The sequence below is a fragment of the Diplodia seriata genome (genome assembly GCF_021436955.1).
Source record: "Diplodia seriata strain FDS-637 chromosome Unknown scaffold_6, whole genome shotgun sequence".
Taxonomy (NCBI): domain Eukaryota; kingdom Fungi; phylum Ascomycota; class Dothideomycetes; order Botryosphaeriales; family Botryosphaeriaceae; genus Diplodia; species Diplodia seriata.
Window position 1 is genome coordinate 1689456 of NW_027117313.1, and position 25255 is coordinate 1714710.

The 25255-nt window shown below is 56.1% G+C and overlaps 9 protein-coding genes and 1 non-coding gene across 10 annotated transcripts; 7 read left to right on the forward strand and 3 right to left on the reverse strand.

The window, feature by feature from the left end:
- Positions 1-2240: 2240 nt before the first annotated feature.
- Positions 2241-2690, forward strand: SLS55_006414 (uncharacterized protein; the record flags this gene model as incomplete). The annotated part of the gene is made up of 2 exons (XM_066777844.1): positions 2241-2249; positions 2274-2690. 2 exons carry the CDS (start codon positions 2241-2243, stop codon positions 2688-2690), a joined length of 426 nt encoding a protein of 141 aa, XP_066631939.1.
- A 501-nt stretch (positions 2691-3191) lies between these two features.
- SLS55_006415 (uncharacterized protein) lies at positions 3192-5225 on the forward strand (the record flags this gene model as incomplete). The annotated part of the gene is made up of 1 exon (XM_066777845.1): positions 3192-5225. The coding sequence occupies one exon, from the start codon at positions 3192-3194 to the stop codon at positions 5223-5225; it is 2034 nt and encodes a 677-aa protein (XP_066631940.1).
- A 2417-nt stretch (positions 5226-7642) lies between these two features.
- APS3 (Sigma-adaptin 3A) lies at positions 7643-8377 on the reverse strand (the record flags this gene model as incomplete). Its single annotated transcript, XM_066777846.1, has 3 exons — positions 7643-8042; positions 8166-8248; positions 8309-8377. The coding sequence occupies 3 exons, from the start codon at positions 8375-8377 to the stop codon at positions 7643-7645; spliced, it is 552 nt and encodes a 183-aa protein (XP_066631941.1).
- A 465-nt stretch (positions 8378-8842) lies between these two features.
- YFH1 (Mitochondrial matrix iron chaperone) lies at positions 8843-9627 on the forward strand (the record flags this gene model as incomplete). The annotated part of the gene is made up of 2 exons (XM_066777847.1): positions 8843-9223; positions 9370-9627. The coding sequence occupies 2 exons, from the start codon at positions 8843-8845 to the stop codon at positions 9625-9627; spliced, it is 639 nt and encodes a 212-aa protein (XP_066631942.1).
- A 716-nt stretch (positions 9628-10343) lies between these two features.
- DPH3 (Diphthamide biosynthesis protein 3) lies at positions 10344-10693 on the reverse strand (the record flags this gene model as incomplete). Its single annotated transcript, XM_066777848.1, has 2 exons — positions 10344-10406; positions 10508-10693. The coding sequence occupies 2 exons, from the start codon at positions 10691-10693 to the stop codon at positions 10344-10346; spliced, it is 249 nt and encodes an 82-aa protein (XP_066631943.1).
- A 918-nt stretch (positions 10694-11611) lies between these two features.
- On the reverse strand, positions 11612-14034 carry SLS55_006419 (uncharacterized protein; the record flags this gene model as incomplete). Its single annotated transcript, XM_066777849.1, has 3 exons — positions 11612-12392; positions 12441-13451; positions 13505-14034. 3 exons carry the CDS (start codon positions 14032-14034, stop codon positions 11612-11614), a joined length of 2322 nt encoding a protein of 773 aa, XP_066631944.1.
- A 1220-nt stretch (positions 14035-15254) lies between these two features.
- Positions 15255-15388, forward strand: SLS55_006420. The gene has a single exon. It is a non-coding gene; the product is annotated as a tRNA-Arg (tRNA).
- Positions 15389-18486: 3098 nt separating this feature from the next.
- Positions 18487-19417, forward strand: SLS55_006421 (uncharacterized protein; the record flags this gene model as incomplete). Its single annotated transcript, XM_066777850.1, has 2 exons — positions 18487-18965; positions 19024-19417. 2 exons carry the CDS (start codon positions 18487-18489, stop codon positions 19415-19417), a joined length of 873 nt encoding a protein of 290 aa, XP_066631945.1.
- Positions 19418-21416: 1999 nt separating this feature from the next.
- SLS55_006422 (uncharacterized protein) lies at positions 21417-21962 on the forward strand (the record flags this gene model as incomplete). Its single annotated transcript, XM_066777851.1, has 2 exons — positions 21417-21530; positions 21591-21962. The coding sequence occupies 2 exons, from the start codon at positions 21417-21419 to the stop codon at positions 21960-21962; spliced, it is 486 nt and encodes a 161-aa protein (XP_066631946.1).
- A 791-nt stretch (positions 21963-22753) lies between these two features.
- SLS55_006423 (uncharacterized protein) lies at positions 22754-25037 on the forward strand (the record flags this gene model as incomplete). The annotated part of the gene is made up of 2 exons (XM_066777852.1): positions 22754-24356; positions 24421-25037. 2 exons carry the CDS (start codon positions 22754-22756, stop codon positions 25035-25037), a joined length of 2220 nt encoding a protein of 739 aa, XP_066631947.1.
- Positions 25038-25255: the final 218 nt, after the last annotated feature.

A 25255-nucleotide genomic window follows, 5' to 3' on the forward strand; every position in this document is an offset into this window, starting at 1 on the left:
TGCTGTGACTGGCACATGAGGAGTAGAGTGATCTCGATTATTGTCCATTTCTCAAACTTGATGGCGCGGAATGTTTTGAATGTCGACAGAGAACCAACGTGGTGACTGACCGTGTTAAGAGAGAACAAATGGTCGCTGCTGCAGCGAAACTAAATTAAGCATACAACAAGGCGTCGCACTGCACTAACCAAAAAACGACCCAGAAGTATTTCGACCTTGACGTTGTGCCGCATTTACGAGCTCTATTGTTCCACAAACATCCCCGCAAGATCGCCCGCTGTCGCCAGCTGCTACTCCTTCTCATTAGGAAGAGTTGAATAAATACGTGGCGAAGGCGCAGTCACGGCGAGTGCCATTCTCAGCATGGAAGTGCATAGGTTGAATCGATATCCCGTAGCGAAGCCCCGGAGAGCGACTGACAAAGCTCAAGTTCTGGGGCTGAATCCTTGATGCCTGGAATTGGGGGCCAAATGATCAGATCCAGATCGAGACCACGGTCTGTGAGGTAGCCGAATTCGAAAACCTGCTGGCAGTGTCCAGGGTGATTGGATGTTCGACCCACAGCTGCAAGTGATCCTTTGAAGCACCAGCGCAGAAGAGGGAACCAGCCGACTGGTTAGGTTTCGCGCTGGACGTCACTTGGCCCGTTGACGGCGCCTTGGCTCTCCGATGACCGATTGTAGCACAGCATGCAGGGTCGGCTCCAAGGCCAGCTGAGTGGTTGGGCTTGGTTGAAGGAATACCAATGCCAAGGTAACTCGCCAAACGAAACCAATAGCCCACCCGGAGGTCAGGAATCCAATGAGATGCATCCATCGTGGAACAATGTTGGGGAACCCGTTGGACGTTCCGGCGGAAGAAGGCGTCGAATCGTCTGCGCCGCTATGTTGCAACGGGTGTCCGAACAGACTCAAGTCTGACATGTGTTCTAAAGGCTTGGTGATCTTTTCACTCATCAAGGTGAGAGTTGTCTCTTCAAAAACTGCATTGTCACCATGTCAGAGAGTGTTCGTAAAGTGTCATGTAGCAACAAGCTCCACGTACCAGTGAAATCGACCATGTGCCTGGTTGGTCAATCCTTCTTGTGGTTTACTGGAAGGAGGCCGCCGGCAAGGGAAGCAGCCACGGCAATGGCAAAACCCAATGCAAGGGAAAGCCAAAAAACGGTTCGCGTGCATCCGCAAATCTTCTTTCGCGCTGCCTTCTTTGATTTGTTCTTTTCAAGATCGATAGTTGAGAGATCTACGGTCGGCGCTCTGGTCAATGAAATGCCGTCGTCGCTCATTCGGTTGATCGGGTATGTCCGATAAGTCGGGGCCGGAGTTGTCGGAGTGTACGGCGATGTCGGGCTCATGCCATGTGGGTTGCTATCTTCGGCAAGATACTTCGGTTCCTCATGAAGATAGACTTGGGGAGCTTCGTGCCAGTTGTTTTCGGTCGAATACTTGGGCTCTTGTGCGACCGGCTGGAGAGCCTCGGATATCTTTGGGTCGTAGATTGAAGCAAGTTGAAGACCCTCATGAACCTTAGGGTCGTAGCTAGGAAAGACGGCTGACTTTGAGATTGACATGGTGAATCAGGTGAGATGTTCGTTTCTTGGAGGCAAAGCATAGGGATGGAGGAGAGGAGAGGCATTTGTATGGGAACAGGCGCCTAATGACTCGCAAGTGGTGTCGCAGCAGGGTCTAACGTGTTTAATTGAAGTCTGAGGCTGGGCGATACGGGGGTTATTGCCGCTAAAAGCAAATAAGCAGTGCAAGGCGTGGACGCATGGATACTGAATCGAGTAAGGGTGCAGACTAAACCTCTTAATAATATTGAGTACGAGCTGCGAGTGCGAAGACGCGTACAAAGTAAGACAGGCTCGACCAATCAGCTGGCGCACGAGTGAACCCTTAGCCATGGCGGACAATCGTCTTCATAGGCGGCCGATGACTCGCGTGTGGAGATTTAGCAAGAGGCCGCCGCATGTTGGGCCTGATCTCGAGTTAAAAAAAAAATGCGCGCTTTTGATAGGAGTACTTCCAGGGCCGTCGAGCTCTTCAGGGGTGTAAGATAACATCGGGTCGAAATCAACCATGGTGGAAGAGGAATGGTGGGGCGCATGAGTGGAAGTCGCGGGATCCCCGGCCCTCTCGTGTCTCGCTTTCACTTGTCGCGTCGCGCGCGTCAACCCGAGCACTTTTCCTCCACCACCAAACCCGCGACTCAGCGCCGCACTCAACCTGTACTTCGCCATAATGCCCAGCGTTCCGCTCCACCCTCCCTCAGAGGCAGCGGCGGCGGCCACTGCACTCGGCGTCGAAAACCTGCTGCCTCAGCTCTTGCAGACGCCTTCCGGCCTAGCCATGCTCGAAATCCAAGGCACCATTCACTCGTCCACCGCACAGCCTGACCCCGATGCCTTCTCGTCGACCAACACTCACATGCCCGTTGGCAAACTCGTCTTTCCACACTACTCGCCCGCCGATGCACCCCAAAACAAGGCCTGGATGAAGCGCGTCCATATGTATATTGGGAAGCACCAGCGGATGACAGGCGAGGTCAAGGAGCTCCCTAAGCCGGTGGCTGTCATTCGCCGGAAGCCTGGTACGAGTGTGGAAAACGGACAGGAAGAGCTGGAGGTTGTGGACATAGTCCGCCACAAGATTATCTTCTCGTCGCGCCCGGAGCCTGTAAGCGCCAGCTGAGCGTACAGCCTCGAGGCGCACTTACCGCCTCTCGCCTCTGGGCATACCTGTGTGCACTCGCGACCACGCGTCGTCGATCCATCTGTTATGCGGCAAACCCATCTCGCCAGCTGAAGTGTGATCTGGATTGGCCTTCCTTTCCGCTCCTGCCCTTGGGAGCTGCAAAGAAGCCACAACTTTTGCTTTCTAGGCAAGGTGCAGCCTCGCGTTGAGGGGATGACGCTTTTGGCTGAGCTGAGGCTCTTCGCAAGTCACCAATCTTCTTATTCATTGGCCTTGTTTTGTGGTGCCACGAAGTAAGCGCCCAAAATATGCACACGCGAGGCTACGGGGCCGTGCCGCCGGCCACAGCAGACCAGGGTCCCGCATATGCAAGCCGCAGCATTACAGATCAGCATGCGACACCTCGTCTGATTGAACCTCAGCCTCGCCCATTGCTTCAAATCGAAACCAAAGCTCTTCCCTTTCCCACTCTGTATCCCTGGCCCTTTCTGCTATGCTATGAACATGAGTGGCCGTTCCGACATCGCGACCTCGGTCGGCATCTGGGTTGCCGTTGCCGTTGTAGCCGTGGCTGTTGTTGTTGTAGGCGGACCTCTACTCATTTACAAAGCATCCAAGACAGAGCGGCACCAGGCTCTGCGCTCCGTCCGCGACAGCTCTGGATACATCGGCCAGGGCCTCGGGTTGAGCGAATCTTTCAGAGTCCTCCGTCGAGTCAATGCACCCATCCTGGCCTACGAACCGAATTTCACCGGCGTCGAGAACCCCGATCCGCTCGCTGACCGCCACTCAAAGGCGTCCTCGATATGGAGCAAGCTTCGAAAGGTCTTCACGATCAAAGACGAGAGTCCAAGGCATGAGCCAGTCTATCACGGTGACTCTCCACTGCAACTTAAGATCGACTCCCCCGCCTTGAAGTGTCAGTCACCTACTTCATGGGTTAGACTTGGCAAGTTGTTGGAAGCCTACCCCCAACTTACCATCGAGAAGGGTGATGCATTACGCATCGAAAAGAACCAAACCTTCCTGCCTGTGCACCGCCTCTGGATCTTGACTTTCGGTTTGGCTGGGAGGTATGGGGATCGTAGTGAAGACAGCATAGTAACGGGATCCGCTCGATTGCGTGCCGCAGCTTCTCCAGGACATCACAATACCCTGGGCGGACCTCCAGTCATGCAACCTGTTGGTCAGACACCGGGTCCGCTTCGTGGTATTACCGGCACCATCGTCCGATGCCACGACGGCCCCAGTCTCGCTTATAGATTTATCGCTCACGACCGTCAGTACTTGGAATCCATCGAGCCTGATACCTTGTCACTCAGAAGCCTTTTCTGGCTCGCGCTCGGTGCCATCCCGGCTGGGGAAGGAAATATCTACAGCATAGTCGACCCCGAGCCACCGAAGACCTGGCCATCTCCAGGAGGAAATGGCCTTGTAGTGCAACCTAACGCCGATGGCCACATTGCAATGGCATCAATCTCTCGTCAGACTCTGGTCGACTCTGAGCATCGTAACAGTTCGAATTCACAACCCAGAATACGCTATTGTCGACTCGTTCAGATTAACAACATCGGTGGCCCCCCTCTCGATATCCTTAATCGGTTTGGTGGCAGTAATCAAACTCTCCATGGTCTCGAAGAAGTCCCGCTCGACCTCCACAATCCTCCATCCCCTATCCCATGGGTCATATTACCTTACACCAGTCCTTCAGCCACAGATGATACTATCTGGAAATTGCAGTGCAAGGATGCCCAGCTTCTCGCCCTGCGTCTCCTTGAGCTTCCATGGCATCCTGAAGGTTACCTCTTCGGTCGAGACCGCACCCCTCGCCTCTGGCGTTTCTTCACCACCGCCGCCAGTGATCTCCACGATCTCCTAGAGCACACGCGCATGAATCTACACTCCATCGCAAAAACCGAGCAGAACCGCGGGGAACTCTCCAAGGTCCTGGACCCAGCAATTCGCGCCAGAAACCGCCAGGACCTCGACCGTGGGGGTACGGACGCTCTGTTCAAAGCCTACGAAGTCTTTACGAAATCGACCCGCACATCCCAGGCAGAAAGAATTATCGGCGAGCTCGTCAGCGTGCTCTTCATCACCGACCCGGATTTCCGCAACCTCGTCATGCAGAGCTGCAAGCACCTCTCGCTAGCAGCAACCACCACCGCCGCCACTCCTCGCTCTTCGTCGTCCACCACGACAGCCGGCGCCGCTGCAACAGCCCAGACCGCGCTGCTTCCCGGCATGGTCATCACCTTTTCCCGTCACGAGTCGACCGTCCTCGTTCCCGGCGCGTTCGGAGTGCAGCAGTCGTTCCACGTGGATCTGGAGGGGCTGTATCCCCCGACGGGCTCGACGATGCGCTTCTTCAGGGAGGAGCAGGGGAGGGACAACATCCAGGCCGGGTTGCGGGTCGTCATCCTGGCGGCGTTGCGGGCCGGGTGCGTCAGCGCCTTGTTGAGGGGCGCGTGGAGCAGCGAGGCGTTGTTTCAGTTTTTTGCTGATCATCCGGAGGGGGTTGTGTTTTCGTAGGTTGGTTGGTTGGTTGGTTGGTTGGTGGTTGGCAGGGAGGTGTGGGGCTTGGATGGAGTACTGGGTGGAAGGAAAAGGGTGGTGCGAAATTGGAAGTGGATGCCCGGAAGAAGGTTGGCCGGATTGGCTTAGGTAGCGAGTAATTTCCACTTGCGTTTTTCTCTATGTCGTCTTTGGTTCTTGGTCGGCGGTTTTTAGGGGGGTCGGGCATGGTCACTGGCCGTGTCCTCTCTCCCTCTCCCTCTCCCTCTCGCCATTTGACGTTGTGTTCGTTTGATGACTTCCTCGAGGCTCAACGAGTACGAAGCATTTCGAACACGAGTGCGCATGACTACATGTCAGTAGCGGCAACGCAAAGTCACGCGCTGCTCACTACCAACGCCATCGCATTGCTTAAAAGCGAGAGAGAGGCGCTCCTCTTCCACTGATGGAGCGTGGCGTAGAGCTTGCATCGCGAGAAGGCAGGATTCGCGCTTGCAAAAGCGAACCACCGTTGTTGCAACATTATGGGAAAAGTGTCACACTGGCCGGGGCGTCGGTAGCCGCCAACCCATTTCGAATGAACTCGCCGCTCGCGTGGGAGTAACACAGGTCTCGCTGAGGAGAAAACGGCGGTGTGCATTATTTCACTAATGGTGCTGCGAGGCGGCATTTGGGAGTACTGATGAGTATCAGCAGCACTGGAAGGGATAGGTGCGCTCATGGGAGGGACAACGGTGTGCGTTGGAGGGCGGAAGCGTGGTGCTTGGGAAGTGCAAGCAAGAGACAGGGCGGCAGTTTTGGTGAACGTACAGTTCAGCACCATGACCACACGAGTGCTCAAGCGGAGTGTAATTGAAGAAGTGGTTACACTGGTACAGTTGCAGAGTTGCTGGCGTTTGGAGCAAGGTTGGACTTTTAAAGAGAGGGAGGGAGAGAGTTGGATCTACACCGCTCGGGAGACGGTGGGTGTGCGAGTCACTTGGCAAGCCGTTGAAAGCTCTTGGTGGCATTTCTATATAACAAAGTATAAAACTCGGACGACAGCCGTATCTCTTCCAAATGAACTGGCAATTGCTTTTCTGCCGTCTTGCTTTCTGTATACGCTACGACAAGTACCGAACTGCGGTCGCTGGTATGACAGTCCCCAGGAAAAGCAACTCATGTAAAATATTATTTACAGGCATTCTTCGGCATTTACGCAGCTGATCATCTTGGCTTCCTGATGGGGTGCAGCATCACTTCTTCCACACGATGTGGCAAGTCATCGCCGATACTTGTTCGTGTGTCGGGAGTTTCAGACGCTTCCACCTTGCCTGCTCCAGCAGGATACAGAGGCCGGGCGATTCAGGCACAAGTAGTACACATTGCTCACATGGTCATTGGGATAGCTTTCAGCATACTGCTGTGCGGCGAGGGAGAAGGCATGTTGACGTTGAATTTAAAGCTGTTCAACAGACGCGAATAGAAGATTTCTCTAGTCTCGTGCTCCGCCCTCGTGCTCCGCCACTCGCTGCAAGTGCTCTCCCATGCTTCGGATTCATCCCTTCCACTTTCGATCGGTTCGCTCTCACATTACTAGAATCTTGAGGGCCCTTTTTTTGAATCATGGCGGGGCGCTCAGTCTAATCGAGACAGCGCACATGACCATGTGCTTTTTCTTTACCCAAGACGACGCCAAAACAATTGTTCCCCACATCAGTCTTCTAACAACAGGGCTCCCTCAAATCATATGAAACTCACAACAAGTCACCATTTCACTGTTTGCTTATCTCGCTCTACCAAACCTTCCGAACTTTTGCGTTTGGTGAAATATTCTATGGGGAAGCTAATTCAGTCTCCAAAACGAATGCCGCCACGCAAGCTTTCGGTGAAAGTGATTGTGAACACTTTCATCTCCTAATGATGCTGTGCAACATCATGACTTATTTTGAGGCGAAACAAATTCTTTCAACACCACGAGAATGAGTCATGGAAAGCGTGGCCCCAAGGAAAGCCCAACCAGTTTCAGCTACCATATGTCACGTAGCTTGTTTCTCTTAGCGAACCACGATGAGAGGATGATTCTTTACAGGTCATTATGAACCGCGAGCTTTATATTTACACCGAGACGCTTCGGAGCGTCCGTCAATGTGGCACGTGAAAAGCCTTCGCCTTAACCCAAACCGTCTATACCCATAACCAAATGCGATCTATCTTGACTATCTCTTACTGGTCGCCCTCTTCCGTTCTACCACCAGCGTACGGCTGGACGGCGCAGCCCCACGAAATCGCAAAGAGAGCCTGTAATGCAAGATGGCGCACCCAATCCCGCACGGCGAAAGCCCGCTTGCGTGCTGCCCTCTTCCGTCTCCACCATATCCAGGCCGAACACCCTTGGATTCCCGAACCCCGCCACAACCACAATCGTCGTATTTCCTCCCCTTTTTCCCGCGCTCTCACCTCGCCGCCCACAAGCCCTCGCCCCTCCCAAACGCGCCGAACGCGCTGCTCTCGCCGCCGGGCCTCTTGGCGACCCTGCCCTGCGCCTTGACGCCCTGCACGACGCGCTCCAGCCCGGTCTCGACGACGACGCCGCCGACGATCATCTCGCTCAGCGTGGCGTGCAGGGTCTCGAAGTTGAAGATGAGGTCGAGCTCGCACACGTTCTCGAACAGGCGGTCGAGGGCCTCGACGAAGACCTGGATCAGGTCGAGCAGCGCGAGCGGCGACTCGGTGGCGGTGCTGATGATGATGAAGTACAGCGTCGCGTAGTGGCGGTAGGTGACGATGGAGGGGGTGTCGGCGTAGGGCCCGTTGGTGGGGGAGCTGCTGGAGGAGGCGAGGAGGGGTGGGAGGCTGAGAGTCCCGGGGTTAGCGGTGCGGTTTGCGAAAAGGGTGCGGGGAGAGGTAGGGCTGCTGCTGGGAGAGACAACGGGTGCGGGGTGCTGGTGGGGAATGCTGGAGAGGGGGGACACGTACGGAAGGAAGTTACATGACGAGTTGGGGCGGTTCGACACCAGCGTGAAGATCTCGGAGATCAGGCGTTGCTGGACGGACGTGTCCTGCGGCGCGTGTCGCGCGTCAGCGATCGGGTGGGAACAACGGGTGTTGTGGGCGCGTACCAGCTGGGTGTAGAACTTGGTCAGGCGCGGTTGGCCATGGTTGTTGAAGACGAGCACGGCGTTGATCATGGCGGCGGAGGAGCGTAGGTTGGGCGCAGGTAAGTTTGCAATGGCGGTGACGTTCCGCGCTCCAAGGAAAACGGGAGTAGGGCTGCGGAAACGGGCACCCCCGCTTTTAGGCCTACCGCCCGATCTGGTGGGATTGGAGCTTAGCTCGGAGCTCTAATGCAGGTGCAGCGAGTCACAGCGCGCGCGATTGCAGGCGGGTCAGCAGTCGTGCCTTGGTTTGTCGTGTCAAACGAGCACGTTGCCGCGGGGAGGAGTGGAGAGCGGGCTGGGCGTGCATTTGGCGGGGAAGAGGTGCCTTTGCGGGCGCCATGTGGCCCGTGTGGCCTGTGATTGTGCAAGCACCCGAGCTTTCTTTCGTCACCAACGCTGTCCTGCAGCTTGTCGGCACGACACTTCTGCCCCCGCTGCTCTCTCCATAACTGACCACCATCTCAATTGTCCCCATCTGTCCCCATCGCACCCATCATGCTTCTCCCAACCCTTCCCCGCGCCGCCGTCCGCGCTGCCCTGCGCGCCAGCTCCACCACCACGAGCTCCGCAGCTCGCCTTCGCGCGGCCGTTCCGGCTGCCAACTCTGCTCTCCGTTCGCGCTCCTCGCCCATCGTTGCCAACAGCTTCTTCGGCCGCCGGAGCCTCTCCAGCTCCCCGAACACTCGCAGCATCATCCCCGATGCCGAGAACCCCGCGCCGAGGGAGACTGAAGCGTCTGAGTCGGTTGCCGGTGTCCAGCCCACCGAGATCACTGACGCCGAGTATCACGAGCACGCCGATGGCTATCTCGAGATACTGCAGCAGAAGCTGGAGGACAAGCAGGACTCAGGCGAGGGCGTGGAGGTGGAATATTCGGTAAGATTCTTCACATCCCCCAGCATCACCGTTTGCCCGAGCTCCCGCCAGCTCCGGCCGCGGCATGCTACGAATATATCACAATCACCCCTATTCATCTCGACCGTCGGATTACATATCACTAACAGCTCGCTCGATTTACTTAGGCCGGCGTCCTGACCATCGACAAGCGCAGCATCGGCACCTACGTCCTGAATAAGCAGCCGCCCAACAAGCAGATCTGGTTGTCGTCGCCCATCACCGGTCCCAAGCGCTTCGACTGGGTCGTCCGCGGCGAGTCGATGCACCAGAAGGCCGACGGCGGCATCGGTGATTGGATCTACCTGCGCGATGGCAGCTCGCTGACGCAGCTGATCCGGAAGGAGTTGGGCGTTGATGTCTCCTCCGAGGGCGAGATCCCCTGAATGGAGCGTTGTTTGAGAGCGAAAACCAGAAGTGCATGTGAAGGGAGTTAAAATGGTTTCGTTTCGAATGGATGGATGGCTGGCTGGTCATACACATAGCTACTGGGATATGGGAAATCTCACTTGTTCGGCCCCTCGAGGGCCAGTGTCGTCATCCGCGGTTTTGACGTTAGAGATCAGCCCTAACGACGATTGCTTGCACCCGTGCCTTTCATCAATGTTCAATGACCGCCGACGAGCACACTTGGGATGGATATATTACAGGCTGTAGGAGTTGTTCCAATATCCTTCAATTTCGCACTACCTAATGACTCATATGGACCCTTGCGCAGAATGAAAGCTTATACTTGCACATGTACTCTGAGTGAGCCAAGGCCTGATTCTGCTGTGAATACCTCATCATTCGCGCACCGGCGATCGAGAAGCAGTCTTTTCCGCTCTTTTTAGTAGCGCGCGCAGCTTCCATGGGCCGGCTTCTGCCGTGCCTGTGGGAATGAGGAACCACCAACCCCTTGGGACGGATATCCACCGTACTCCAAAACCGAAGGTTCGTGGATTCCGCCGCCGTGAGAGTCGCGTGCCGCACGCCCCAATCGGCCGTTCGCCCATCAACCTCCCGGTCCCGCTCCTCGGCGCGTGTGTCTCGCGGCCATCCTCCCTAGGCCCGAACCTGGTGATTTCTCGTTTCCGGCATCGTTCTTTCCCGCGCCTATCGTTCAAGCAGCGACAGCAACAGGCTGCGCGCCCTCATCCTTCTCCTCGTCCTTGGGCAGGTCGTCCTGTTCGAACAAGCCGTCACAGTCAGCGTTTAGTTATCTCCCTCTCAGAGCTCCCCCGTTGTCTCTCTCTCTCTCTCGAATAACGAATAGAAATTACCCACCTTATCGAAGATGACCTTGATCATCAGGCTGCAGCTCGGGCACACGCCGACGTCGTCGCCGTCGCGCAGGTCGGCCAGCCCGATCTCGAACCGGTCGCCGCACGGGCACGGGTACGTGTAGATCTGCAGCGTCTTGTCGAACGTCATGTCCTCGATCTCGATCTCGTCGTAGAAGGACTCGGACATGGTTGCTAGTTTGGTTGTGGCTGTTTCTTTCCGCGGTGGTGGGTTGTGGACCCGGGTGGCGACGGCGGTGTGTGTGGCGGGCGGATGCGATGTGGAAGGTCTTGGGTTTCGTGGAGGGGCGCTGGCGAGCGGAGCAGAGAGGAGTCGTGGGACTGGCTGCCTACCTAGCGGAGAGCGGCTGCGGTGGTGAGCGGGGGACGTGGCGGGGGTTTGCGGCGGGTTGGAAAAAAGTTTGGGGAATGAGTCGTGCGGGCGTTGCGGCGGCGGCGGAGGTGTCGGGCGGGCTGTGTCTGTAAGTCGTTGCCGGTGCTCGCGTGAACATCGTACACTCTATTTCCCAGAGTTGAGAAAGGAGTCCGGAGTGCCTCTCTCCCTGTCGAGTTTGACCATTGTCGTACTGGTCTTTTCTGAGAGAGTAACTTTCGATATTTGCAGGCTCAGGACTCGTCCACGCCGCAGTCCCCTTACCCAACACTTCGGGACCCTGCCCACGATACGGAACCATCCTCAACTCCAAACCGGCGCAACCACCTCCCGCATCCTCAAGTACTCCCTCCACGCCATCTCCGCTTCGTCTCCGTCCTCGTCAGCGCCAGCATCCTCAAGCTTCCCGGCAGCACACCCGCCAGCCCCGTCTCCGCAAAACCCGCCGCGTCCCACCCCGACCAACAATCTCACCGGCACGATGAGCGTCTCCAGCTATGACTGGGTTGTCGTGGAGTGTCATCGCCTACTAGCTCATGGTCTGTGCAGGTGAGTGCCAAGTGGAGCCACGTACGTATGATGGACATATAGTTTGTTCTTGCTGCATATCCCAAAAACTCGCAAGGCCGAACCTCCTCAAAAAGAAAAAATGAAAAAAAAAAAAGGAATGGCGATACGTCAATACCAGGGACCGTGACACCTCCAAGAAACAGGTCAAGCGTACAATATGCCAGAGAGCGGTTTGTCCACGCATTCGTTCGCAAAAGAGCAGTGACCAACTCCAGCATGCACATCATCAGGATGCTTCGGAACCTCTCCCCACATAAGCGGTTCAAGCTCCGACGTTCCTTCAGGCACATGACAGGCTGCCGAGATGGCAATGCTGCAGCTCCCAGCAAGCGGCATCCCCGGCTTGAGTTTCCGGAAGCCGAGAGTGACAGCGAATATGACCAGGAGAAGTCCGCCCATAGTAGTAAAGATCATTCCGAATGGAGAATAGCCGCAAGTCGTAACATTACCGACCGGGGTTCGCCCTCCGAGAGGATCCAATCCGTCGACTTTGGCCAGGAAAATGCTCTGTGACACAAGCCAGTGCAGCAAGCTTGAGAGCACAGTCAATGGGATACCGTATCGGTAGGGAATTTGGAGGAAGTAGGTGGACCGTTGGGCACCTCGCGGCTCAGACACGCGAAGGGTACGGCGTGCGGTCGAGAACTTGCTCCATTCAAATGCCAAGAGCATGTTAGTGCATAGGCCGTTGAGCATGAGGTAAATGAACGACAGAAGCGCCTGCGGCAAGTTGGCGATGAGGACGGTTCCAGTGATGGCTGAGTCTCCCGTCGTCGGGATAGCCCACCCCTGGATCAGCGTTGCGGAATGGATTTTGCCGAGTCCCAGTTCCCAAAGATATTTCAAGTCGCTGTCTCCACGGCGCCGGAGATCGGAAATGGCGTAGGCAAGAAGCGTGAGGATAGCACCCACGCCTACAGTGATCCTGGCTTGAGTTAGTTACTGAATGATGCGTGAACGAGAGCTGACTTACGTGAAGAAACTTGACAGCCACCTTCTCTTGCTCGCTGCTTTGTACCAGCGGACATGTTCTAACTTGTATGTGTCGGGTGTGCTGATCAGAGCATCTCTCCGCTTGTTCCAATGCTGGCCTACAACCATTCCTCTGTTGATAAGGCAGTGCCCTCGCGTTGTGTCGTCTGGCTCTTCGATAAATGTTGCAACGGCATCCCCAACCGTGATCAGAGGCTTGTATTTGATGCGAAGGACCACGAGAGCTATACAGGAGACCTTGATCAAGTTGAAGATGATGACAACAGTCAAAAGATTCAGACTGACGTTGAAGCTGCACTGCGGCTCCACTCTCTCGCTGAGGCAGTATTCAATTGGCATTCCGTATACATTCCAGGACTCTTCATCTGCTTCCAAGTCTGAAAGGTGGCTGCTGCACATGTCTGTTCTGCTGTACCGATCATGTGAGCAGACCCAGTAGTAAGCATCAGGCCGATTAATCCCCGATGTAGCAATGACCCTATTGGCGTACGATCCCACGGCCAGGAGAGATGTATTGTGGAGGCAAGCGAGGTCCATATAGCCAAGGGGTATGGTCGATAGCTTTGCGGAGAACGACGTGCTGTTACACCTTTCGGTGTGGTCCACATCGTTGTGCTCTCCGGGACCCCCAATGCCGCCCACGTCCGTGTTCGTCCAGGACATTGTCCGACTTGAATTCTCTGCCACTACAAGGATCAAGTTACGTCTGTCCGAGACGAAGTCCTCCCCGTATCTCTTCATGCAATCCGCATTGCTCAGGTGCTCAAAGTATTGCGCTTTCTCTTGGATAAGTGAGGGATTGGTGAAGTATGACAACGAGCGATAGGAGCTATAGTAGTCTTCATAAAGGTAGTAGGTATCATCGTAGGATGTGTAGTGTTCGTCCGGGAATAGGTATTTTTCGTAAGGCTCTCCCTTTTCGAACCCGGGTGTCGCGAAGTAGACGTCATATGCATTTATGCCCAGAGAGGTAAAGAAAGTAGAGTTGTAGCTTTTATATGCATCAGCTCGACAGCCACTTTGAGGAGAGAATAGAGAACATACATGAGATGAAGGGGCACTGAGGACAACCCAAGGATCAACCACGCGTAGAGCTTCGTCTTTTTGATATGCCTGAGATTGGAGATACTTTGAACTCCAATATCAAGCCAAGCACCCTTCTCGTGCGCTCTATCGATGTCGTTTCTGTTCGGGGCACACATGATCTGCATGCAGTAATTGCTGGCTCCCAGCAGGAGGGTACTGACGATGTTTATGCCCAGATGGACAACGAGACCCAAGTTGCCAACGGTCGTACATTTTCCCGAATAAATCGATCCTATGCTCGATCTGGATCCCCGGTGGCGAGTCCAGACCCATGCAAAGATGGCCACGGTGACGTTGATCGTAAGGACGCAAGATGACATGATGACCGCCAAGGTGGCTCCGAAACGCCATCCTTTTGGGAAGCTGGGCTTGAGCTTGGCGATGAAATTACTTGGAATTTCGTCCTGGAGGGCCATAGGTACCAGACCCTCAGGTGGCCTTTGATAGCCATGGGTTGTGGAGCTGTGTGAAAGCAATGGTTCATGCATGGTGTAGGATAGGCGGCGATCGGAAGCCAATGTTGGTCTGGGATCTCCGATGGACTCTCCGGAGGGTCTTTCTGCTGTATCGTTTCTCTGTTCCGAAGGGTCAAGAAAAAAAACTGCACAAATTAGTTAACTAGTGCATAGTCGTGCATGAAGAGCTTTCGCAAACCTGGATTCCCTATTGCTCATCTTGGATGGTTCTCCTCTCCGAGATTTTCGCAGTCCTTCGCCGGTTGATTTGAGAGTCAAGAGTTGGGAGTGCTATTGACTAGGCAAGGGGGCGGGGGGCGGAGAGCTGGGATTTATTAAGATCAATCGAGTTTCAGCCTTGCGTGTTCGTGACTCACAAGCTGAATACACAGTAGGCTGCAATGCAAGTCAGCCCCGTTTTCTCCGCAGACCAACTATTTCTATGAATGGATCCGCCATCACTCTCTAAGTGTCAAGACGGCATTTGTACCACGTGCCGCTGCATAGAAGCACAAGCAGCCTGGCTGGTAAGTTGCACGAGAGTAGTACAGAATGCAACTCTTGCTAAATCAATCTACTGCTCAGCCCCGGCGTTCGTCTGACTCGAGTAAGTCGGAATATCTCCAAATTCCTGAGGCTCGAGCAGAGCGTACGGTGTTACAAAATTCAGGGCGAACAGGCGACTTTTAATGACCGAAAGAGTCAGAATTGATGAACAGAATCAATTTCTCACCATTACCAGACGTCCACAACTCTCTTTAGTCCTTTTACAACCCTGTCACAACCGAGCTTCAATTATCGAGTCAACCTCACCCTGTCTACGCCGTGCCATTAGCATGCATCCGACTATCAAGAAGGGATTGACAACCTTCAGAGGAAGATCTCTTTGGACACAAGACAGATCTGGAGGTTTCCAATCGCGACAAGACCAAAAAGAGCCTGGAGTTTCTTTCCCTTCTTTCCCTCTCTCTCTCCGACCACACACGCTGGCATTCTGCGCTCCCGTTGCGGCAAATGTTAAATTATGGATTCAAATAGATGAATTGGTACTCCTGTTGGAGGAGTGACACGAGGAGCGATAGGAAGGCCCCGGGGGATCGTTTATGTACCCCTACTCCTCGCTGACTACGCTATCTACTGCCACAACTGATCATATTGCGACAGCAATGGACAGTGGCCACAGCTGCAGCGGCTGCACATGCCCAGGAGCGCCCTGTTTCTCTTTATAAGTTAACCAAGTACCCACTTCTCTTGTCCCCGGTAGCTTAATGGTAGAGCTCTGTCGCTACGAATCCAGTGGAAACACGCTTGTCTAGAGTCACTTTGGGAACTAGATGACGAGGTAAAGCAGTCGACATAGATCCGGGTTCAACTCCCGGTCGGGCCATTCTTTTTTTTCTTCCGCTGCTCCTCTTGATATGGCTCTTCAGTCCCTTGCTGAAGTCATGTCCTTTTCTTGTCCCCCTTCACCCCCGCTCAGCTATTTTCCACCCACCCACCTTAGAGACGTTAGTCCAAAGATTTCATGGAAACTCAGAGCTCTGGAGGAAGAGTTAGTTGGCGTTCGAAAACATCTACGACGACGAATTTGGGAACTGCATCCAGAAGATTGACGGGGTTGACGCTGCCGCCGGAGAGACGACTCGAAACATCTTTCCAGGCAACAACGACCTGATTGACTTCAATCTTATTGCTAAAACTTTAAAGAAATTAAAGAGCTCGGATAGAATCGTGGACTTGGAAGCTTTCTTCTACAATCTGTCCCTACGCGGAGATAATAAGAGCTCGTCGGCTATATTCTCCCGCTTCGCCGATGATGTACTTCCATGACAACATATCCGCTGCTCTTCGAGATGAACCGCAACCCTTAATGAAGCCTATCGCAAAGCTATTAAAGATTCTGCTCCTCGGTCCTCTAAGTCGACTGTTACTCACTCACCTACGGTACTATTACGCGCCGGCATCGCTGTATCCGCGTCAACGCACATAGAATCTCTAAAAGTAAGCTCTCGAGAAGTACCATAATGGAACCTCGAGGACGACAGAGGATCTCAGCAGAGCCCGGAGGGTTTTGACGCTGAATATACAAACATAGTCGGGCCTGGAGCGTTTGACCAAGCACAGCGTCGCTGGCCCGATCTGGAGAGGAGATACAGTGAGGGCCCTCGGGGTTACGTACGTTGAATGGGCTAAAACTGCCCCAAAATCTTCTCTTCCACTTCCAAAGCTTGAGCGCCTGAAGCAGATGCGAGACGATCATCTGTACGAGGAAGATGGCGAGTTTGCGGCCCCTCATAGCACGGACTTACTACCATCACCTCGGCCAGCCTTCTCATGCCAAACAACATCTCCGCCGCCAGATTGGAATTGACTTTGCGCTCTTGGATGACGGCCTCCCCGAGAAATGATTGGAAAGGCTTCAAAATCCTCACACAGGCACTGACACTTTTGGAAAATGAGCCCGGTGCGCCCAATGCTTCCGCTGTATGGTCATTGGCGTCCCTCGTGATTGAGGATGAAGGTGAATCTGACTCTTTGCCTATGCAGAGCAAGGTGAATGCTAGTCAGTCAGCTGCGGAATGTGACCGCCGAGACACAGATTCTGATGGGGATTCAGAGTTTGGTGAGGAATCAAAATTACCTCTTGGATGAAGTGCCGGGTGAGGAAGCAGATGCAGAGGTCAACGAGTAGTATTTGTTGTCATGTAGCATTGGGCCACGCACCATGTTTCAAACTACGTAGCGGTAGCAAACAAAGAACCATGGGGACATTTGGCGAGCTTGGGTTAAAATATCCTGGGAATTCAATTGGCTGAGTATTAATTCGACAGAGATGCCACTGCACTGTCTTCCAGCTGTCTAGACGTTTACTAAGATTGGGCGGAATCAAAGGCAAGATGCGCGATCGTCCGGAAAGACGTCGTCGGCACGCCGCTCGGACCAACTTCATCACGAGTGCGACCATGTTCCAGACCAGGAGCACGCAGTCCAGATTCTCAGCCTGGTTTCCAGACAAGCTTTTGCTTTTCCCTGTGCGTTCCCGGCAATTATAAGAGGACTGAAGTTGAAGTCTTTCCAGCGAGGCGCTCGTGGACATCAGTCAGCTGGATGGTTGTCCGATTTGAGCTGAAGCTACTCGAACTAACCGTGGTGGAGATGCCGTGTGCCGTGCGGGCCGATTTTGCCGCAGATTGGGCGTGCGCTTGCTGGGCAACCTTCTGGAGGGTGTGGTCGATGTGGATCTGGACCCTTCACTATTCATTAGAGCGCGACCTGGCTTGGATCGAAGCAAGGTGGACATGAGCTAGTCGAAAGGCGCAGGTGAAATCAAGCTTCTAGCGTAGGAGAGGTGGTAATGAGTATATGACCCTATGACGTTATGAAAGAGATCAGTGGGCAAGTGTTGATCAGATGCCTTATCTTCCGGAAGAATTGCAAAGTGAACTCCAGACAAGACATGGGCGTTTCGCACCCCTTGTGGTGGTTGGTCTCGTCAGTGGCTTTGCATGCAGTGAGCTTTCCCAATAATACTTCCGCTTTCAGGTCTCGGATTAGCCTTTGCAACTGAGAGCTTGTAGGTGCATTCCATCCAGAGCCAGAGAGATTGGTCCTCGGCAACAGTCAGGCGAGACGAAGCGAGATGAAGCATTCCCCCGCGAATCAACGGGATGACGCACCCCTGCAGCCCAAGCCAACTGGCCCATCAAAACAGGGAAACTGCGACGCGCGAGATGGACGACACGGGCTGTCGCAGCGCTTGTTGCACAGCAGCGTCACTTAGATGGATGGTGAGAGAGGCAGGAGAGAAGCCGGCTAGTGGTGTAGTCCAAGAAAGTTATGAGTGATGTCTGGTTGACGGGAGATAACGCAACCAGAAGCGGATGTGCGGGGACGTCACAGGACCCAAAGGTATCGCTGTGACGTCGGGCGCTGATTGAGCGAGGTCACTCTCGGGGTCCCGGCACAGCTGAAGGGTTGCGACCGGCGCCATGCGAATCCAGGGGGAGGCGGCGGCTCGGCGAGAGATGGCGGAGAGGCGCTGCGGCAGGCTGCCAATGGAGTCGGAGCCGGCGATGGCGATTGCTGCGCTCTCACGGCCCAGATCGCGACGGCGGAGGCGTGGGAGGCACAAGTACTGTGGCTGAGGAGAGGCGCATCCGGCGCGCTAGGCGGAAAGCGGCTCGCGCGTGACGGGACCCCTGCAAGTCCAAGCTCCACATGACGAAAGGCTGCCGGCGATCACCACACGAGTCTGGAGAACGCAGCAACACAAAATGTGGGCTGCCTGGTCGTGCCGGTGCTTGATCGCTGCGTCATTTTCTGGCCTGTCACACATTTAACCCAAGTCCTCCCAGCGGCCCTCCTGGCTTGGCCACCACCTGCCACGCATTCCGGCTCCCAATCCACCAGCCTCCGCGCAACACGCCAGCGCTGCTGACTCTTTCGCTACCTCGACACCGGCCCATTGCGCCCAACCTCGTCGCCATGGGTTTCTGCGGGCGCCTCATCGGGACGCTCCCGTACATGCTGTGCTTCTGCTGCGCCGCCATCATCCTGGGTTTCTACTCTTACTTCCTGGCCGTCCTTTCCGACCGCGACCGGCCCATCCCCAACTGGCAGAAGGCCGTTGAGGGTATCTCTGGAGTCGGCGTTCTGTACACCATCCTCGCCATTGTTCTCACGCCATGCCTCGGTGGCATCCGCATCCTCGCTTTCCTGGGAATGGTCTTGGACGTTGCCTTCTGCGGCGCTTTCATTGCCATCGCCGTCCTTACCCGTGATGGAATCGACAAGTGCACCGGCACTGTTGACACCCCTCTCGGTCGCGGCAACGCCGAGACGGGCGAGGGCTTTGGCAAAGATGGCTTTGGAACCGGCGATGGCGAGAAGTTCACCTACCAGGCCAGCTACGGCAGCGCCTGCCGCTTCAACAAGGCATGCTTCGCCGTCTCTATCATTGGAGCGTAAGTACAAGCCCAAGCGCTCGTTATGTTCGACCATGCTCACACGAGAATTCTGCAGTTTCCTCTTCCTCGTTGCTGCCCTCTGCCAGTTCTGGTTCGCTCGCCGTGCCCAGAAGGAGAAGCGTTTCGGCCCGTCGCCCGCCAACAACTACACGTCGGGTAGCGGCAAGGGCGCTGCATTCTGGAGGCGCAGCAAGAAGAGGACCCCCGGCGACTCTGAGCTGGGTTCCTTTGGCGCCGGTGCGCCCGCCGCCAGCGCTGCCGGTGGCCCCAATGTCGACACCCGGCCCAGCGGCGAGACCGCCTACACCGGCTCCACCGTTGGAGGCAACAACAACAACACCTACCAATCCTACAAGCAGGACGCCGGCTACACCGGCAGCTACGCCGCTCCGGCTGCCACTGCCCCCACCTCCAACCCCTACGGCTACGAGAAGCCCACGCACTACTAAAGTGTTGACGACTGCTCGCTTTTCCGGCAGCCCGAAACGTATTGGTTACGTTGAGAAGAGACGAAAGCATCGCGATGTCTCGACTCCGTGTCTCCGGAGCCTCGGGTTCCTTCACGCTACGTGAAACCTGCGCGCCGCCGCACCCGTTACTGGATGCAGGCGTCGCTTTCATTCTTGGATTGTGTTATGAAAAGGAAACTGGATACCACAGCTATGGCGCTGAGTTTATTTTACGATTGCGGAGCGCAAACTTTATGAAGAGGGTTGCCTATCGGGAGATGAAAGGACAGCTGTTAATGACATTGCTATGAGGTGGACGACCACCAGGAGATTGTTAATGATAAACGAGATAATCAGTTTGAGAAATGAGATTTTAACATCTATCACATGTGCTGCAAGTACGATAATCGCAGGACCTGAAGGCAAATCGCTGCTGCCTGCACTCATCTCCTCGTGCGACGGAAAGCTCTTCCCCCTGAAACCCATTTTTTGTTGTGCAGTCTCCGCAACAACCGATAGTTCGAGTCTCCATCAGTCCCCACCCACCACTGGCGGTCACCACGCGTGACGAATCAGGCGGGCCGTTGCGGTGTGCGTTTTGCTCCAGTCTCCAGCTCTGTGCGCGGAGTTGGGTCGATCTTTTCTCAACAACCCACCGAGTTTCGTCCCCCCCTGCATCGGTCTGTCACATGTTTCGCCCTCCACTTCTCAAAAGCTTGTTGGAGTCCCCACTGTGCAACAGGTGCACCGCCACAGATCACGACTTTCTCTTTCCCACCTCTGTTGTCTTCCCTTCTCTCCAACGAGAGGTGCCAGCTGGCAACTCTCAGCTGCCAACTGCACGGCACGCACGCATGCGATGACCTCGCTCTGTCTGAAACCTCTATCCGGCGCATCCGTGATATCCTTCCCTTCTTCCGACCGCTTCGAGCCAGCTGCAGGCCTTCTGTATTCCCCCAATTGATATTGTAGTTTCTCCCCTCCTCCTCCCTCGCTGTCGCCTTGCCCGCTGCAATCTCCCACAAACCCGTTCATCTTCCACCAACGGCGCCCCTCCCCCTCCCTCTCCCTCGGCCCCTCCCGCGGGTCGGCCCTCTCGCCGAAGCAGCCGCACCTTTACCCCTACCTCTACCCCGGCCGCCGCCAGCGGTGGTGCTACCGTTGCTCCGAGCCGCTGTTGTTGCTGTTGTTGTCTCGGTGGCACTCCTCCGCTCGGCGCGGTGCTCGTCGACGAATTGGCGCAGCAGCGCTTCTAGCCCTTCGTTGCGGCGCGCGAGGAGCAGGACGTCGGTTGTGTTGACTTGGGCGCGGCCGGCGTGGCGGGCGAAGGTGGAGAGGTCGCGTGAGGCGGATTCTAACCACGAGCGGTTTTGTCAGTACGGGATACGAGTCGGCGAATGAGTGATTTCGACAGCGAGGCATAGAGTTTTATGGGCTTGAGGTATGTATGCTTCGTGGATATTTTGGGCGATTTTTTACCGATTTGCGCCCAGACAAGCTCGGTCAGCGCGCCAATGAATTGTTGTGTTGCGTTATGGTTTCTGAGCTGGCATTGGTTATCGACGAACTGGCCGATGCTGTACCATAGGGCGGATTTGAGGCGCTGGGAGGACGAGTTTAGCTCAGTTCTATTGCGCAGAGGGAATCGAGCTTACCTCTTCCTTCTGAGCGGCTGCGTCTACGGAGGCGTTGTCGGCCATGTCGGTGCGGTGGTGCTGGCTGGGCGATGTGCGCCGGCGACACGGTGTGGTTGGGGGAGACGCGACGCGGACGCGCCTGATGGAATGCGCGGAGCGTTTATTGGCAGGGATGCGTCATTGCCCAACCGGAGCTCTTGTGGATTCTAGGCCCGCACGCACTTCCGGCTCACCTACCTTGCCTCCACGAGAAATTGCGCTTTCTCCACGACGACGGTTGGGAGCAGTACATAGAAAGGGTGCGCACTTCTCACCAGACCGAATCAGACGGCCCGTGCAGAAACATAGTCACCGGCGACACGATGGCGGCACGGCAACAGCACGATGGCGGCGATCCCAGCTCTCACCAAGCTACGGACATCCTTTCCCTACTCTCCGTCTGGGGCAGCAACTTTACCACTCAGACCACAAAGACCGTGCGCATGTCCCCACTCCAGCTTAGCTTTCGGCCCGCGTGCTGACCAACTGTCTTGCAGTTCAGCGAGCTCCGCCCTCTCGACTACATTCGCCTTGTCACCATCATCGGCGCGTACTGTCTGCTGAGGCCTTACTTGATGCAGCTCGGAGCATATCTCCAGAGAAGACAGCACGAAGCCGACTCGAAATCGGATACTGGTGCGACGTTGTCGGCGAACGATCTGCGCGGAAAGAACCAACCCAAGGTCGCGATACCTGGCGTGGACAGCGACAGCGACAGCGAGGACGAAGACAAAGATGACTGGGGTCGCACAGCTAGGCTTCGCCAGCGCAAATTTGTCCGCCAGATGCTGGCGGCTCACGAGAAGAAACTGCGCGACGAAGCTGAGGCCGAAAGCGACAAAGAGATAGAAGAGTTCCTGGTGGACTGACGTTGAATTACGAGCCGATATTTTTCACTTTGCATTCATGTGGCGTGTCGATTATTGGAACAACAGGAACGTTGCTGGTGGCGGACAGTACATTTCAATCTCCGTCGGGTTGTGGCGTCCAACGGTGGGTACACCTGCGAACAGGATCGCGATGCTACGCGTAAAGTGTATGTAAGTAGTGCTGAACCCAATCTTCATCGGCGTCAGTGCTATTATCGTCTTCCCCAGCCACACGCTGTATCGTAGCGGCGCAGTGTGGCCATTCTGCTGTCGTCGAGGTGGAGGCAGGGAGAGCATTCCTGGATCAGAAGAGCAAGGAATGTATCCCTTTGGCCCCATCACCTGCAGGGACCGTACCACCAACGCCTAAGACAACTGCAAATGGTCGAGATGCCCTGACCACGCGCGCGAAATATGCAATGCTCTGGCCAGAAGAAGTCTATGGCCATGTGGCTGTGCCTGCCCTTTGCGCTTTCGTCCTACTTTCTTTCAACGCGGCTGAGCATATTGTTTCCTGCGCGTGAATTCCATTACGCTCAGGTGCCTTCGTGCAGAAGGGGGGCTGATGCGGGACTTCCCTTGCTGCCGTTCCCTTAAGACTTGCATCTCGCCGGCCACTTACTGCTTGTTCATCGAAGATTTCCTCCGTCCCATTCGTTCTGTGGTTCTTTTTTCCTTGTTCACGACCCGCCATCATGAGACTCATGGCCGACACGACCCGCCCAGGCCTTCGTTCGCTACTACTGACAGCGCTATGTACAAGCACACTGTTTCCTCTTGCCCATGCACACATGGAATTGAGCAAGCCCCAGCCGTGGGACGACCCCACGCATGCCAACTCCGCGGATAGGGACTACAACATCAAGTCCCCGCTCCAGGCAGACGGATCCGACTTCCCATGCAGAGGAATAGACCAGGCATCTACAGGATTGAGCTCTACCGCTACCTACCAGGCCGGTCAGTCATACAACATGACGGTCGAGGGGTACGCAAACCATGACGGCGGATCGTGCCAGATCTCACTCTCTTACGACAACGGCAAGAGCTGGAAAGTCATCAAGAGCATGATCGGCAGCTGTCCGGGCAAGAGCGGCGGCAGCTACGGCTTCACAATCCCGACGAACGCACCGTCTGGCACGGCGCTGTTCGCCTGGACGTGGATCAACCACACCGGTAACCGCGAGTTCTACATGAACTGCGCAGTGGTCGACATTCAGGGGAGTAGCGGTGGTGACTTGTGCGCGCTCCCCAATCTCTACGTCGCCAACCTCAAGGGCATCAACAGCTGTGTCTCTCCTGAAGGCATAGACACCATGTACCCGGACCCCGGCTCCGACGTCGTCTACAGCAATGGCATGAGCGCCTCTTCCCCCGTCACTGGAAGCAGCTCCTGCGAGATTGCCGCGCCTGACTGCGGCAGCTCAGACTCTTCCAACAATAGCCAATCGCCGTCCTCGGAGTCTTCGCAGCCCTCGCAAGAGTCCTCGCAGTCCTCGCAGTACTCGCAATCCTCGCAGCAGTACTCGCAGTCCACGCAGCAGTACTTGCAGTTCGAGCCATCATCCACCTCCAGCCTTGCGAAAGCCCCCAAAACCGCTCTCGCCAGTCGCAGTGGGGCTGGTCCCCAGGGAAGCGGCATTGCCAACTACGAGGTCGCCATCGCCTCAGGGAGCCCGGAGCTCTCCAGCGCGGTCGAAGCCTACATCGCCTCGCTGCTGGCCGCCAGCGTCGCGGCGGCGACGGGTACCGGGGCCGCAGATCTCACGTCGCTGGTCAACGACTACATCGCGTCGATTCTGCAGGTCAGCCCTAGCACGGCAACGCCAGCCCCAGTCTCAGTCATCGTCACCCCAAGCGCATTCCCGACGGCCATTGACAGCACTGTCGCGACGCCGGCGCCATGGGAGACAGCAGCTGCTACCGTCAGTTCGACGCTCACGGCAACGACCACAGACGCGTCGCTCATCAGCTCATACATCGAATCCGTCTTGACCGCCACGCCCACCTCTGCTGAAAGCGCCTCGAGCGTCAACACTTCCGCCCCTACCGACGCAGCAGCTATATCAGCCTTGCTACCTCTCCTGACCAACTTCACCGGGACCTCGCCATCGACCGGCCTCCCATCGGTCGTGGCCAACCTTTTCGGAGAGGTGGCCGCGCAGCGAGGCAGCAGCGGTGGTGCTGTGATGACTCCCGGCACAAGCTGTCCGCCTCAACCCGTCGTCACGCTGTACTCGACGGCCTCGCCACCGCCGGCGAGCTGCACCGCGCCGGTCCTGGCGTGCGACTGCCAGATGCCCGGTGACTACTGCGCGCCGGCGAACGAGTGCACGACGATGTGCGTCGGAAGCATGACTGGGAGCTCGTCGTGGAGCACAGTCGTCACGAGCAGCGGTAAGTGCTCTCTGTCCTCCTCCTACCCCCCCTTCAAGACAACCCAGCAAACTAACATCTCCAGCAACCCCCTACAACACCACCCCCGCAACCCCCACAACCCCCACGACCCCGTCTCCCTACTCCTCCTCTTCGCCCCCCTCCTCTTCGGCCCCCTCCTCATCCCCCTCCTCACCCCCCTCCAACCGCCCCCCCTACGTCACGACCTCCGACCCCAACACGGCCGCCTACCTCCCCTGCACCCCCGGCGCCTTCCTCTGCCACTCGGCCGACTCGTTCTACACGTGCGACCAGCCGGCGCCTCCCACGGTCCCGCCCGGCCTCGCGCCCAACGGCTGGGCCTGGGGCTGGGAGCGCCCCGTCGCGCCGGGCATGATGTGCCTGCCCTTCGAGCGCGTCGCGCACAACGCGACCGAGGCGCCCGGCATGAACGGCGGCACCGGTGCGAGCGTGCGCGACGACCGCTACGTGCGCGCGCGGCCCGACGGGGACTGCGAGGGCGTTGATGATGGTGCGTTGAGGTGCACGGAGGGTGGGGGCGCGTTCGACGTGTGCGATCACGGCGGCTGGGTTAACATGGGGAAGGTCGCGAATGGGACGTGGTGCTTGGATGGCGAGATTGTGGCGGCGCCGGCGGGGGCGGGCTTTGGGAGGAGGGGGAGGAGGCTTGTGGTGGTTTGAGGGTGGTGGGGCGGGATGAAGGAGAAAGGGTTTTTTTGGGGTTTAAGAGGAGTGGATAAGGGGAAGAGGTTTTGGAGATTAAGATTGGTGACAAGGAGGAGGGGATGGAATTGAGCAATAGCGGGCTTGGTTGGCGTACAACTTTTTTTTTCTCTTTAGTCTCTCCGATCTTCAGCCACTATCAACCATTACTACATCCAACCCTTTTCCTTGTCTCT